At 34.4% G+C, this 15,842-nt stretch overlaps 1 protein-coding gene across 8 annotated transcripts in view; it reads right to left on the bottom strand.

Annotated features, from left to right (window-relative positions):
• The window catches only part of CCDC91 (coiled-coil domain containing 91), a 159,649-nt gene that overhangs the window by 45,959 nt on the left and 97,848 nt on the right, over positions 1-15,842 (bottom strand). For all 8 annotated transcript variants that reach the window (XM_069806818.1, XM_069806822.1, XM_069806819.1 and 5 more), the window contains 3 exons: positions 10,911-11,003; positions 10,662-10,730; positions 8,749-8,925 (listed from right to left, as the gene is read on the bottom strand). In XM_069806818.1, coding sequence (XP_069662919.1) covers positions 8,749-8,925; positions 10,662-10,730; positions 10,911-11,003 — 339 coding nt within the window. The remainder of the gene's footprint in view (positions 1-8,748; positions 8,926-10,661; positions 10,731-10,910; positions 11,004-15,842) is intronic.

Here is a 15,842-nt window from a genome sequence, read left to right on the forward strand (position 1 = left end):
TTGGAATTGCAATACCAAATATGCCATTTTGCTGGGTACTTCAGAAACACAAAATAAATGGAGTATTTCAAACTCTGCCTGCCCCATAGGATTCTGTAACCTATGTATAAGATGAAACAAATAACAAATGGACAAAGGAGGACTGATAAACTGATACTATTTTGTATTTTCTTCACTCGCAATGCACTCAATACTCTGTACATCATAGATAAGAAGAGTTTTGAGGATGTATTTAAGGAAATTAAATTAATATATGTCACATGGAAATCCTCCCAAGTACAAAAGCATCATAAAATAAGGCAAAGCAATGCCAATATCACGTATGTTTTATAGGTAAAAGTTGATATCCTAGTAACAAATACTATAAATAGAGTCAATAATGATGAGAGAGACACAAAAGCAAACTGAAGCAGAGACAAAAAGCAGTTTACAGTCTATTTAACAAAGAGAGTGATGGAAAGCCAAAGTAAAGGGCTGGAAAGTGATCATTATGGCAGCATTCTGAAAGGACAAACTATAATTGTTAGGACAGGAAAAAAAGATGCATTAATACAGGAAAAGTGGGAGCTTGGATGAAGACTGTACCTATGTTGTTAGATATGATATATCATGTCTTACAGATATGATGCCTAAATGGCCAGCAACATGTAAACAATTATATTTACTATGAGATCTGAAGAAACCCCCATGATACAGTCCAGAGTAACAAGCAACATGGTTGGTGTTGAAGGTACCGAAGTATTTGGAGAGTGGGAAAGAAGAAAAGAAAGACTAAGATACCTATTGAATTTCAAGTGACAGCAATGCATTCATAAAGTGATATCAAAGAGATTTATCAGTGTTTTTCATGTAGACAGAAATAGCGCTCAAAGTGGCCATTGAGGAAAAAGTAAGTTAGGCTTCCAAATTCGATATGAGCCAAGTGGCATTCTTGCACAGAAAATCTAAACCTAGGGAGGCAATAGTTCCTGATCCTGCTAAAGATGCATAATATGATGGAATACCACAGAAAACTACTGCTGAGCAGCTACCCAGTGGTATCTTGTCTCTCCACAACATAGGGGTTCCCAAACTAGCCTATCTTCTGCCTTGCCAAAATTACCAGATTGGCTGTTGCATCACGCAGAACCAAGATGCAAGTTCTGCAAGTTACAGGAGGCATAGATCATTGGAAAAGAGCTCTATCTTACAAACAGTATGATGATTTAATAATAAAGTTGTAGGGAATATCATAATACACATAACTTAAAGTGGCAGAAGAAGAAACAGATTTTTGCAACATCATCATGGGAATAGCAGTTGAATGCATGTTTACACATAAGCAGTTCAGCAGAAAGTGTATGTATGAAAGAGATGAACAGACAGGACAGAAAGAGATTACAAGAGATGAAAGAAGAAAAGTCCTGCAAGGACAACCCTGGAAACTACCGTGTACAACAAATGAAGAAAATAAAGACAGATAAGTAGATTCACAAGATGAAATTCATTCACAGGTTTCAAAATCAGGAAAGGGGCATGCACTTGCACTCAATATTCTCTGTTTTTTTAAGGCAAGGAAACTGTGGTGCCAATAAACAAAATCCCATATTTTTGACACTTAAAAAAGATATGTCAGGGAATCTATTTGCAAAAGTAGTCTTAATGGACAATAAAAAGGTAAGACAAATATATAATCCCCATATATTTTCTTTTTTCCTCATACTATCATGCAAAATATTCATTATACACCTACTGATTTGACGCACGAGAAAAAAAAGAAGTGGTTTTTACAGATTATAGGGCTAAGAAAGGGCCATTCCACAGCTAATAAATCTGACTGAAAGCTAGAGTGCGAAATAACTTTCCAGACAAACTTTTTTATTTAGTAGTTCTTCCAACCTTCTCAAGTACAGGGCAATGAGGAAAAATATTTAGACAAATAGTAAGTTTCAACAAAAAATTAACTGTTAAGTTAAGCAATAGTAGAAAAGAAACAAAAGCCAGTTCTTTAAGTATACAGCCAACACCTTCATGTTTTCACTTACTTATCTTCTGTTTGCTTATATATGACCAGGTGTGGAAATCCTTAAGACATTCAATACAAAATTGATTCACGCTTGCCAAAACTATCAACAGAAGCACTCCCTCAAGCAGATGAGCATGAATACCAAAAAAGTTTTAATAATGTAGAAATTAAGTAGCCAATCAAATTTTAGGATTAAACATCATGTGTTCTAGACACTTTGCTTTTACCTTCTAAGCAATGGCATACACTGGTATTCACAAATTCATGGAAAAACATTAAACATACTTTAAAGCCCATACAGTACACAAGAATCATTTTTTTTCCCCAACTATTTAGATGTTTGCCAGTAAAATTATATTAATACATTCCAAGATCATGAATTACAAATTTATTGTTCTGCGAAGAACACCACCACATTAACCCTCAGAAGTGTGAACATATTCAACTGTCTTGAATGCTTAGAGATTTACTCAGCAAAGACTATTGGGAAGTTGACATTATTTTCCATAAGCCTTTTAGTTAACTTTTCTTGCAAAAATATTTTTTCTTTGTATATCTCAGTATATCTCAGTTGTGGCTTGGCTGAATGAAACACTGCAGCCTCACTTTTCCTGAAATACTTTCCCATTGGTAAGATCATTTTGCCTTAGTGCTTTTGCTCATGTCCAAGTGGAAGCAGAGTTTATGTTAGTTCTTTTAATAAATTAAAGGCTTTTTTTTCTAATTATTTGCAGCCTTCGGAACACTTGAGTCTCTAATGTATCTACTGTGTGGATTATGGCAATGATGAACTCAGGCTCTTTTTCCCTTAAGAATTAGGGTAAACTACAGTAGATTATACATAGCATTTTAAATTTAAGCCTTCAGGAAATGACAAAGGTGATTCTTTGCTTTGAGTGCTTTAGGAGAGTTATTAATTTCAAGCTATGACATGGACCTGAATTTCCAGGGCTCACCCTGCAGCTGCCAGCTTTCATTTTAATTTCAATGAATTTTCTTTAAAACAAAAATTGTAGCGCATAAATTCTCTTTAGTGTCTTTTGCTACTTCCCTCCCCCTACCTGCCCCCCCCCCCCCCAGATTTCACCTCTTTTATGTAATTGAGTATTTACCTTTGTAAAATGTAAAAACAACTACCATGCAGAGAGCTCTCTGCATGATAGCGTTATAGCTACAGCAGCTACTGCTCTAGCTACTCTGCATTGCCCACTAATTATAAATACAATATATCATCCTTCTCTTTTATCCAAAATTGTATGGATCTCATCATCCCATATCCCCAAAGAATTTTTTTATTTGAGTTATTTCAAAGAGTAAAAATAAGCAGAAAGATGACGACAATGGAGAGCACTGTCCATTGTTTTTTCACTGAAGTTTATAGTTGTACCCCAAGAGCTTTACTGCAATTTTGAATTCTCGGAAAAAGCTACTGCTTCAGCCAAATTACCCATTATAGTTTCTCCTTATCTAGAGGGTAACCACTTTTTTATTCAAATAAGTGTTCTAGAAAAAAAATTCTAGTGGAAGAATTTTACCAAGCATTCCTCTCAACACTGACAACTACCAGACATATTAAACTTGCCTTGCAGGGAAGTTGCCACTGTAAAAAATGCCATACAATGTATCAAAAATAAAAAAGAAAATACTGGAGACATGCCAGGCTACATCTAGCTTGCTGAATATATGAATTCCTCATCTATAATGACTTTTCAATGTATCGTAAAAGGATCATGAGGTTACTGTGCAAATGAACATTACCTTTAATCAAAAGACTACTAATTTCTTTCAAGAAGGACAGCTTATTCTCCCCGATTTAAAATGCAAGCCCACCCTCCCCAAAACTAAGAAATCTATTCTGAATGGGGGGAGGGAATCTCTTTTATAAAAGCACTAAGCACCTGTATAACACGTATATAAAACCTGAAGATGCTGCCAGTCTCAACCAAAAGGAAAGTTTTTTGGACTTCTAATACCTTACACCCTTTTGAGACAGTGCTCTAGAAAAACTTTTACCATTTTCTTGGTGATGTAATACATCTCATTTATCCCTTCAGAGTTATAAGGCTTCAAAGACAATATCTTCGATTTAATTAAAAAATCCCATGTCTCTGAGTAAAGACCCAAGTAATGGAACAGTCAAAGCTTTCATGAAAACAAATGCAATATTCACGTTACTTTAATCCTTTAATTTCTTAAAAAAAAAGAAGGGGTATGTCAAAGTTGCTCCATCAAGCTGAAACATTAACTCAGTATGTCTTAGTTCCTACTTGCACTGTTAGTTTATCTTTACTCTGCTGTTTCATATTTGGTAACAAAATACTTGATATTAATCGTGAGTTATTTATTAAACTGTCCCCAAGTCCCCAGGTTTTTCTCTGGCAATGTTAAATTAAAATAAATCTTATATGGAAGGAGCATCTCTTATCTGCAGACTCAACATCTATCTGACTGAGGATAAACAATTTTTCAGGACAAAGTTTTGTCAAGCATGAATATCTAACGAGTAGCAGCAATCTGCGTAAAGCTTCCACATTTGCATCTACTATGGCTCTCCTTCCTGGCCACTCTGCAACAACAACAAAAGTCTAAAAAAATACCTGTATCATCCCTGCACAGTAAACACTCATCTTTTCTTCTTTTAAACAAATTACTTAGAAGATGAAGGGAAATCTCACCACCTGGTTCAGCAGAACTGTGATCTTCAAAGCTTTATTGTTCTTATGCTAAAATTGCCTGACTGAAGAATGTTAACTAGCATACTTTAAGTTTTTTTCCAATTGCTTTCTCATACATAATCAAATTCTACAAGGTTTTTGTAGCGCATGTGTTTAAAAACTGGTGAAAAAATAACATCTTTTATTCTATAAAGAACATCAGTGGATAGTAAATTCCTCCCTTAAATCAAAGAATCAAAACTCCTAACCATATTTTTCTGGTCTAGAAGACAAAGGAGAAGCCAACGAATTCATACCATTATGACACAGAAATTTATTTTCCCTCATTTTCATGATTTAAATATTTTACAGATACGTAATGGTGCCGCAGTTTTTAAAGTACGTCTTTCCCATCTAGTTTATCAACTCTTGCCCCATGCATATGACAGTGTCCTTTTCCCTAATGGTTCTTCTAGTTTTACTTTTCAGTGTTTTACACTGATGTGCATCTTCTCTGTTCTTAATTTGCAGCCATTTGGCAGAAGTTCTTTTTCTTAAGGCCAGGGTTGTATGTTCTTGGTTATGATTCTCTGTGTCTCCTGACACTGTACCCTAGCTTCTACTACCAGATTCACAATTTTCTTGAGGTCCTGTTTGGCTGTCAAATTTGGGGTCTCAATTTCTTCTGTTTTGTTCTTATTCAACTCTGACACAGACCAAAATATATTTAAAACACATAGATTATCAAGTGCATTTGTGTCTCAAAGAAAATCATATAATTTTGAATGTCTTCAAATTTCTCCATTAATTATTCCTAGAGTTACTTATGGGTGCCACGACTGGAAGCTATTCTGCCTCACCTATTTGCAGAAGACTATGCTGACCTTCATTAATACTGTAATAACTATCCTGAAATATCTTTCAATTTTGCAGACTTACAGTATTAGTGAAGGGAAATTCCTTCTCTTTAATACTATGCTTAATTTATTTGTTTTAGTTCAAATCAGTAAGGCAAGTCTCTTCAAATTAATTTACAGCAGAATAAAACTAAATTTTAATCTAGGTTTCTGTGACAATTACTAGTGTGATACAAGACCAAAAAAAAAAAAAAGACAGAAAGGTAAATATAAAAATATCTTTTCTTTCTCACACACAGATTATCTCCTCTGGTGATGAAGAAGATAAACTAAGAGAAGTTTTGTTAAAAACAAGTCAGGCTTCTCTTTCCTAGTATTAAGTTCCAAAATCATGCATTAGTCAGAAAGATCTCCTTGAAATAACAGTACTGCTCTTAAAGCTTTTTTTGTATGTCTGATACCAAAAGATTATTTTCCATGTTCACTTACATTCAGCTACACTCAGTTGTTTCATTACTTGGTACTAAACATAAGAATAGTATCAGGTGACAATTTTGAAGCAGGAAGCATAAAGAATTATACAGCACAGCACAAAGAATTAAATGAGGCAAGCATTACACGGCCACAATATTACATTTCATTGTCTAAAATGTTAGACTGTATGTTTTACTTTTGGCCATTATAGAGCTGACTTGACAGATTATGTTGTCTAAACAATAACTGCAAGAAAGTCAATAGTGCAGTTATAGCTCTTGAAAGAATTCTTACAGAAAAAAAAATATAAATAAGAAACAACTCTGAGTTGAAGGCTTTACTCAGAAAAATTAATGTCCACACACAAACTGCCAGCAGTCCCAAGTGTTTTTCATTGCTAAACCAAAGTCACATCTGACACCGTATATAAGCTATCAGTTGGCACATTAGCTCTGCAGTACTTCTTTTGTTGTCAGACAGAGAATTTTAGCAGTTGTACGTTTACAATACCAGTGGCCTAAAGGAGTCAGGCAAGTTCTTGGTGGAGGTAACATGTGAAAATTTCTTCAAGAAACAACTTTCTACATGAAAGTCTGTTCTCCCAAAAGAATTTGTACTTGTTAATCAGAGAAAAAAGAGTGTAACTTCAAATATGTTAAACATTTATGTGAGAGAATTTTGGAAATCTCAAGAGAAAGCTGCATTTTCCTCAATTGAAAATGGATTTGGTATTTGAAAAATGAACCTAACTCAAAGGAGAAATCATCATATAACTGTTACTATCAAAGTTGTCAGAGCTATTCAGCATTAAAAAAGATGGAATTAACTAATGCCACATGACTACATCAAGAGCAAGATATTTACAGGAGAATTAATCACAACACTCTCCAATACCTCAGTGCTACTCACTGTCACAAGTACACCACTAGATACTCCAACACTATCAACTACTTGATCAACTAGCAGCTTGAGCTGAAAAACCTGTCCTTTTGAAAGGCCTGAATTTCTTCCTCAGAAAACCACTGACATCTCAGTATACTTAAAACTTTGTCTGAAAGAATACATCCATCAATATTAAACTTCTTCTAATATCATCCTGTCTTGTGACAACTTCAAAGGCAGTATCAACAACAAGAAACTCTGGCAGTACACTCCCCAGGGAAGGTAAAACTACCCTGAGTCACTATGTCAAATTAATCCACCATTCTCCCACCCCTGGGATATTTTACATGCTCCCCAAATCCATGAATATAGAACCCTGGCCAACCTCATGCATCCATCTATGGCACTCCTTCACCAAAAACCTTCAGGATTCATCAAAACTCTCCTCGAACTTCATTACCATAGTCCTCCTATTTATCTCTTCATGCTCCACAAGCTATAAAATTGCTGTGTTTTTCTTTACTGTAGTAAACAACTACTTTATTGCTCTCCCTTCTGTTAACAGATTCTCTACACCACTGGTACCAGTTCTCATTCTGGGTAGTCTAAATGATTTGTATCTAACTAAACCCCAAGCAATTTTCCTCAGCTTGCATTAAGCTTTGAAGTCAGCTGCTTATCTTTTTGTTGTAAAGAAGAGTTTGAGTGCCTGAAGGCTCATTGGTATAGTAAAATGACAGCCTTGAAAACTAGTATCTTACCACTTGATACCTTTACATTCAAAAGCAGTAAACAAGCCATACACAAAGTAAAATCATTCTATTTACACTAAAAATGTAAGTAACACAGTATAATAACGGCTTAGCATCAAAAACCAACGTTTTGTTTAGTTGATTATGTATGAGGTTAATAGTTCTGTTTAATGCTGGAAAGGGAAATGGGTCTGTTTCCAAAGAGTTGATTTTTAAACTTCTGTGATATGCTATTTTACTTCTATTTTACTTTGAATTCTAAAGGTCTTGCTGTTGTTGTTGTTATTCAGGACATTAAAAAATATAGTAATATCAAGTTCCAACACCTGAATGAAACCCATCTTGTTTAAAATTCTTCAGACTATAACATTCAAGTATGTCACCAAGAAATCAGTGAATTTACAGGCTGTTCCCCCAGATATTTCCAGCATCAGAGACTACAAAATTCAACTTTTGGAAGTGTAATTTAACTGCCATTATAATGTATTTAATTTGTAATTTCTACAATTGTTAAAAGTAATGTTGGGAGTGTCCCTCTCAATTTGTGTTAAGTGACGTACAATTATCCTTATAGAAGCACCTCTCTAAAAAGTAACTCTGGAAACATTTCTGGTTCATTACTGGTTTAGGTTTCCAATTTTTATAAACTTCTCTTTATTTTGTACCTATTTTATTTTTTGTCTTAGAAAAAGTATCTTTTTACTAAGAGAGATAATGGAATTCCAGCAGAATAAGGAACAAATGGAACAGCTTTTCTCTTCCATAGGTATAAAAGAGTCACCTAAACTGTCTACAACATAAAATGCCACTATCTGAGCTAGTCATCTTGGACTTCTCTTGAAGTTAATGGACAAAACCAGGCACTTACAGGGCATGATTCATCTCATTTCAATATACATACCTGAAAAGGTTGCAGGAATTTTGTTTTGTGTCTGCCAACTTCTCTCCATACACATAGTCTAGATGATGATAAACTAACAAGATTGCTGTGCATTGCAAATATCAACTAGGTGCACTGATGAATGATAGATGTCACAAGAAAATCTAGCACAACATTAGGAAGACATTCAAAACTAAAAATAGAATACACAAAGCAGGTCCATGGAAGGGCAAAATATACTAACTTGATTATGCTTTCTTTGCTCTTGCATGGCTTCCCAGACAGCCTGGGCAATCTTCTCTTTATGTCTGTCACGTTCTGCTTCCCACATTTTTCTTTCTTCTGCATGAATCTTCTCCATATTTCTCCTCTCCTCCTCTACTGCTTTCAGAACAGTCTCCTGCACTACTTCTTTTTCAGCCTTTGAAACAAATCAAGCACAGATAATGACCAAAATACCCAACTTGGGTGCCTAACTCATATATGTTTTCTTTTAATGAGATCTATGAGCTGAAAAGATATGGGACATGAATATTTTCACTTCTGAACTATGAGCTTAAACTTATCTTAAGGTGCTACCAAGCAGGTATTACCACTGGACAAGGACTTTGTAGTTACAGAAAAAGAAAGTTACAAGCAAGGATCTTAAATTCCTACCTACTTAAAACACAAGTTTGTTTAATGCCAACACAAAAAACATGCAGCAGGAACCACGTAAGAGTAGGTATGTCATGGGCCTCCCTACACTGCTTGATATTCCCATATATGAGATACTCCTGCTCTTATCTACAAGTATCTAAAGTCCAAAACCAGTTTAAAGCATCTTCTGTGGCAAAGTAGCCAATACATAATTAAAACAAATGCACCTTCCCTCTGAAAGCTCCTTAGCTAGGCATTCTACAAGAAGTACGGTTTCTTTTTTTTTTTTTAATGTTTATATTCAACCATTACATGATATCATCAGAAGACACACACTGAATTTGAAGTAACAAGGACAGCTCTACACCTGCTGAGCCACTCAAGTATATATATCAGCAAGACAATCATTGCATAATATCTACAAATAACTAAGTGCAGGCTGAAGTTTAAAATAAACAAATATGGGCTGACAAACAGCCCCCCCTTAATTTTAATAAGCTTACAGGTTATTCCAATGCCCTTTGGCGGTCATTATGGAACTGGTCAAGTGAAGTTTTAAATGGCAAAAAATACTGGGTTCCTCAAATACCTACACTTATAAAGATGTTTCTTGCAATTCACTGGGACTTGATTTTTTATTTAGACATTTATAAAATATAATGTAAGGTAAAAAATGCCCTATTAAGATATTTTATTATACACACATTTCTCCCTAGATTATCAACCATGTAACAGATGTTTCTTGTGTTACTGAATGTTATTCAGAGAGGTGCTCAGCTAGTGTGCATATACTACATATGAAGATGTACCGGAAATGATTAATATAGCCTAATCAACTGTGCTAGGTAACATACATCACTAGTTTCCCAGACCATTACATGCAACTGAACTTTTGTACTGGATTCTACATCAGTATTAGAAATGAAAGATAGCTTAACATTTACAAAATTACTGTCCTAACCCCAATGCACTTCATAAATAGACAAAAGAAATTATATTTAAAAAAGTGAATATTCACTTCTAGTCAAACATCAACTCAAATAAAATAATTGAAAACCTGTTAAAATGTCTAAATTTTTGTATGATTTATAAAATAGTTCTGTCCTCATCGAAAATGACCATAATTAACAAAAGTTAAGACACAATGCTAATTGTCTTATTAAGATAATCAGTTGACCCTGCTACATAGCTCTTCATATCAAGATGTATTGATGTTGTTCACTGAAAGACCACGAAACCAGACAGTTAGGTAACACCAGTAAGTGAACTGTAATATTATGACTTCTTGTTATAAACTAATTCAGAGTCTATCTTAGACAGAAGTTACATAGACTATCTGTATTAAGGCACAGGATATAACAGATATGTTCATGATTTACAGAACTAGATTCTTTTAAACACAGATGATAGCAGAGTTTGACAAATTTAATTATGAAATAAGAATGAGTTGCCTAACTTGGCATTTGTAATGACACACATGGAATCCACATCGCATGTCTACTACTTAACAAGACATACCTTCGCAGCGGCTGCCGCAGCCTCCTTACTTCTTTGTCTTTCTTCATCCAAACATTTGTCAAGCACTTCCTGTAAACATTATGAAAAATTAAACTGCAATATACAATAGAGGAGTGGCTAAAAATCATTTCAAACAGTCAAAGTGCTTGAGAAAGCTTCCTCTTCCTGTCAATAATTGTGACAGGATCATTCCCAATGAACTCTGTGGTGCAGATCAGACCCCTTTTTCTTGGTAAATAAAAGTGATACCTTGTGTTTTTGTGACTGCTGCATCAAAGCCTCTTCTATCTTTCCGGATAGCACTTCCTTCTCCTCTTCCAAAATATCCAGAAGTCGCTGATGCTATTTGGGAGAAAACATTCCTATTATTGTAACCACAGTCTGCTAGTAAAACAGACAAAAAGAACTCATCCAAGACACTTAGGTTTGTCAGTTGCTTACAAAATGACTTAAAATGTAAATTCAGTTAAATTACATATACAGCAGCCCTTTAATTGATTTCATGTAATGAAAAAATAATTACAATAATAAGAAATGTTTAGCTTCCTGATTATCTAATATTTCTGCTCAGTCTGAAGAGTATTAGGAAAGAAGTTGGAAAAAAATCACTATATAAAAGCAACACTTATAAATTTTATAAAGATGGTCCAAGCAACACCACACTTTAAATATTTCATTTAAACAGCTGCAGAATTTAACTTATGCTCATACTACCTCTGAGTTATACTTATGGAGGGCAAAAGGCAAATCTATTTTTTTTCAACCATTTGAGATACCATGAACTTTGAAAGCCAGGAAATGAGAGCAAAAGAGAATGCTGCTTTGTTCTAATCTTCTTGTAATTTGAAACATTTTTTCAGGGAGAAAATGAACACTGAAGTGACCAGGTAGTCTATATGTAAATGTATAATCTATCACTGTTCTTAATCACAACCCATTTATCTGCTTTTCACTAAACCAAGCAAAGCATTTGAAAGATGTCAGTTTTGTCTGTAAGAGCTAAGGTGTTTTCCAAAACTAAAATTACCGGAAATTATTTATGTTGGGTATTTGTCGTGAGATAATTGCTAGCAAGTCAGTACACTTTTTTACATGATATTTAAGAGATGATATATTATAACCTTAAAGCATTGTATCAATACATAATAATATTTTAAAAGATCACCAAAAGGAAAGTGTAACAGTAGAGTTTTATATTAATAAAAGTGTATATAATGAACATAACATTTTTACACAAACACTTATGGCAGGCAAATAGCCCTCTCACCAGCATTTCTAAGAAACAGTCATTTCTGTTTCATGAATTTTATTATGTTTTAATTAGAAGTGTCTCTAATGGCAGCTAGAAATACATTACCAAACTGCAATACTATGTTCTGAAAAATATTTTTTCATTTGAAGAATAGAATAGAAAACTTCTAGACTGCTTTATAAAATAAAACACCAATCTGCCCTTCCAGGATAAACATGTAAAGAGGCATTTCCTTGTGAATTTACTTAAAATAGGTCTGAATGGAGCAGACATATTCTAATGGAAAACACCTGTGGAAGGAGTGGTGAAATTCACATCATGGTTATACTTAATGATGTGTAACTAACTTGTCTTGTGGACTCAGTACTTTCAGACATTAGCTTTAACTATCAGAGCTCTTATAGAAAGTGTTTTTTCCTAGTAACTCAAAGGTGAAACAATAAATGGATTTTATTATTTAAATGATCTCCATGACTCTTCACTTGACTGACTGCACAAACTACAAATCTGTTATTTCACTTTCATTTGAAAGAATGACAGAATAGAAGACAAACATATGCAAATATTTTATCAGACATACACCCCAATTCAAAGTTTACTCGTGTCAATTAAAAGACTGAAACTTTATTTGCTTCAGTCAAGAATCAGCAAGAGACTTTCTAAGGAGAGCTCAATAGAGAAAATCACCTCTACCTTTAAAACACCTACAACAGAATGGCAGTCAACTTGTTCAGCAAGATTAGAATTTCTAGCGTAAGACTTCCAAGTAGTTAATTCCAGTTTGAGACTGACCATCAGATTCCTACGTTAGATATGAAGACCGTGTATGCATATTTCAAGTCGCCATAATGGGCCAGCTACCAGATGTATTTTACAACATTCTCCATGGGACTACAATTTTCAGTCTTTAAATTTCTGGGCAGTTTTAAAAATTTTATTTTACATATATGTATAAGAAGACATTCAAGCCCACGCTGAAAGTCCTGAAACAATGGAGACATTTGCATTAATACAATATAGAACATGTATACAAGGCCAATGGAGACAACTAATTTCTATTCTCCTTACAGACAAAATAATTTCATGACTATGGCCTTCCACATGACCCTAACCTCACTACATAGCAGTTTACTTTTCATAAACCTGTGGTAGATCTACTATCCTGAAAAATACCGCTATTGGGACCAAAACTTTTTTATCATACAGAAACCTGAGAAGTTCTGATCTTTAATACATCTCTGAAGTGAAAATGTATCTCCTTCACTGCAAAGAAGAGTGCACAACTAAATCCAGAGATAAACTCTTTGTACAAACAAGAAAATGTTACTCCAGCTGGTTGTTACAGTAATAAGGAGTTTAACATCACCTGGACATACCAGTTCCATGGAGATACAGCACACGAAACAAATAGAAATACAGACAGCAGTATAAGATAAATCAATTTGCTTCTTCTGGAAGCAGAAAGGGAAATCTTTAAAATACAACATATCACTTTTGCTTGCCACTAACTATAAAAAGGCCGCCTACTAAGTAACCAATTACCAAGAAAAAGAAAGCTGCTGTAACTGCCATTTGCAGTACGATTACTTTAATCCAGCTTAGAATTTCCTATTTTCTTGGTAGATTAGAAAATCTATATGGTATTACATTTTGAGTTTTATGGAATTGACAGAAATTCATCAAGAACTGTATTAAGAATTGTACCTGTGTATAAAAACACACTAGTTTCTATTTTTCAAGATACTAGACGTAACTATTTGCAAGCACATTTAGAATGCGTTCAAAATAAAAGCTAATTACTTCTGGCATATTTCAATGCTACTTCTTTTACATTATATAGCAACCCCATTTCTCACGGAAACGTTAAATTTATAATTTCAAGATTGTAAGCCTCTTGTGAATAGCTTGGCGTGTCCTTTCCTATTATAATGTAAATGTTTATTCATGTGGAATAATCCTTCCATAAATGGTTACCTTCATATCTGAACTTCTAAAAGTTCATATATGAACTTCTAAAAGTTCTAAAAGTTCATATATCTTCACAAATGTTGCAACAGCTGTCCATACAACCCAGTAAAGCAAATTATCTTGTACTAGTCCTAGAAGAACTGTTTATTTGGCTTCAGAATTTATATTTGGCCAAATAGGTTTCTTTTTCAGAGCGAAATGTACCTTAAGCAATTAAATTACGTAAATTATCTGAAAAGAAGTAAGTAACTGGAAGTAGACAAAGCAGAATAAAGTATTACATGAAATGCTTCTCCCTGAAATGAGTCTTGAGTCCAGAAAGCCCATATTGCATAGTTAGCATAGACACAATAAAAAGGATGAAAGCTTCCATTCTGCATGTAAATAATAAGCAATTTAATTACTTAGCAAGAACTTTAATTACTTATGAAGAAATTTTCCCAAGGTACTGTGCTCCATAGTAGTATTAGCCTTCAAATGGAGCCACAGAATCTCCTTGAAAGCTGTGCTTATTCAAATGATGTAATGCGAGCTCAGTGGTATTATTAATCCATTTTATAGAAAAGAATGCACCACCTTGCCATCTGAATTCCTTTTTACAGAAGCACAGATCTTTCAAAGGCATACTCGGGTATCTAGGTTATGCATAACAGTTGAGTAGAAAATGTGGGAAGTTATGTATAGTAAAGGTTTTTGTGCATTCCCTCTTCTGACAGCAATCAAGGAAATTTTAGCTATTTCTGTATAATGACAGCTTTCTGACAGACTTTAAAAAAAAAAGCAGTAATGCAAAAGAAATGATTAACGAATGTATGAATAGAATTCCAAGTTGTTAGTTTAAATGTCTCTGCACAGCAAGCTATTGTAACCCCTCTGGAACTAGTATTTAAATTAGGGCAGGTAGCTTTGTACTTCAGATTAAAAATAATCCATACACCTTCTAAGTAGAAGTTATTATATAGAAGCATTAGGTACATTAATTTTCTGGACGCATGCAGAATGACTTTGGACTCTGGTACTAAATGGCCACAATGAACTTCATTTAAAGTCAGTGCTTCCTCAGTTGGTCTTTCAGATGAAGTTATTAAAGGGAGTTGAAGGTTAACAACATATAAAAGGTGACAGTTTCACTTCAACACTTACACATTTGAGAGCTTTCAGTTGCTCTTGTATTTTTAGCTAACAGGAAATAGCAGGATGTTTTAGGTTCATTTACTTGGCCTGTAGATTTTTGTTCAACTATAGTAAAGGTCTCTTACCAATACAGATCATTGCTGAATTAAAGATCATAAACACTGAGATAAATGCCAACACTAAGCAAACTTAACTCATAAAACCCTCCCCTTCTCAACAGGAATAAAAGCTGTAGAAAGGATGCAAGTTGAATGAATCTCATTCAGCATTCCCAGTTTCCAGAGGTAAGAATTATGAACATGTTCCTCTCTCTGTTAGACAGTATTAAAGGAAAAAAGGAAGAGCGTTGAAACTTAAGGCACCACTCTGAGCTATCTATACACCGAATTTGCTTTCCCAAGCATTGTAGAGGCCACTTTCTCTTAGGCTTATCTGGACGTCAAAGTTGGAGGTCTCCTGGTAATTGTACCTGTCAGGAGGATATTGCCTGTGCTTCAACAAGAAAACCTAATAAAAGCTTTCAAGAAAGAGTGATCAGCCTCCTGTAAGCAGGCTAATGAGTTAATCAGACCTAACAGTCTTACAATAAATAATTAAGTCTATTCCAGTTTTACTGTGAAAGTTATGATGAGACCTACTTATGGAGCCTTATGTTTGGAAAAAAGCACCTAACCTGTGTAGACTGTAAGACAGTGTCCACAGAGTTTTTAAATGGAAGTTGAAGTGAGGATTTCCTTTATTAATCAACAATCCAAGAACCAGAAAACAGGTAAGAAAATTCTAAACATGATGGGGCTTTGAATCCAATCTTCCAGCTGTTATTAAAC

The sequence above is a fragment of the Haliaeetus albicilla genome, chromosome 19 (assembly GCF_947461875.1).
Source record: "Haliaeetus albicilla chromosome 19, bHalAlb1.1, whole genome shotgun sequence".
In the NCBI taxonomy this organism is placed as follows: Eukaryota; Metazoa; Chordata; class Aves; order Accipitriformes; family Accipitridae; genus Haliaeetus; species Haliaeetus albicilla.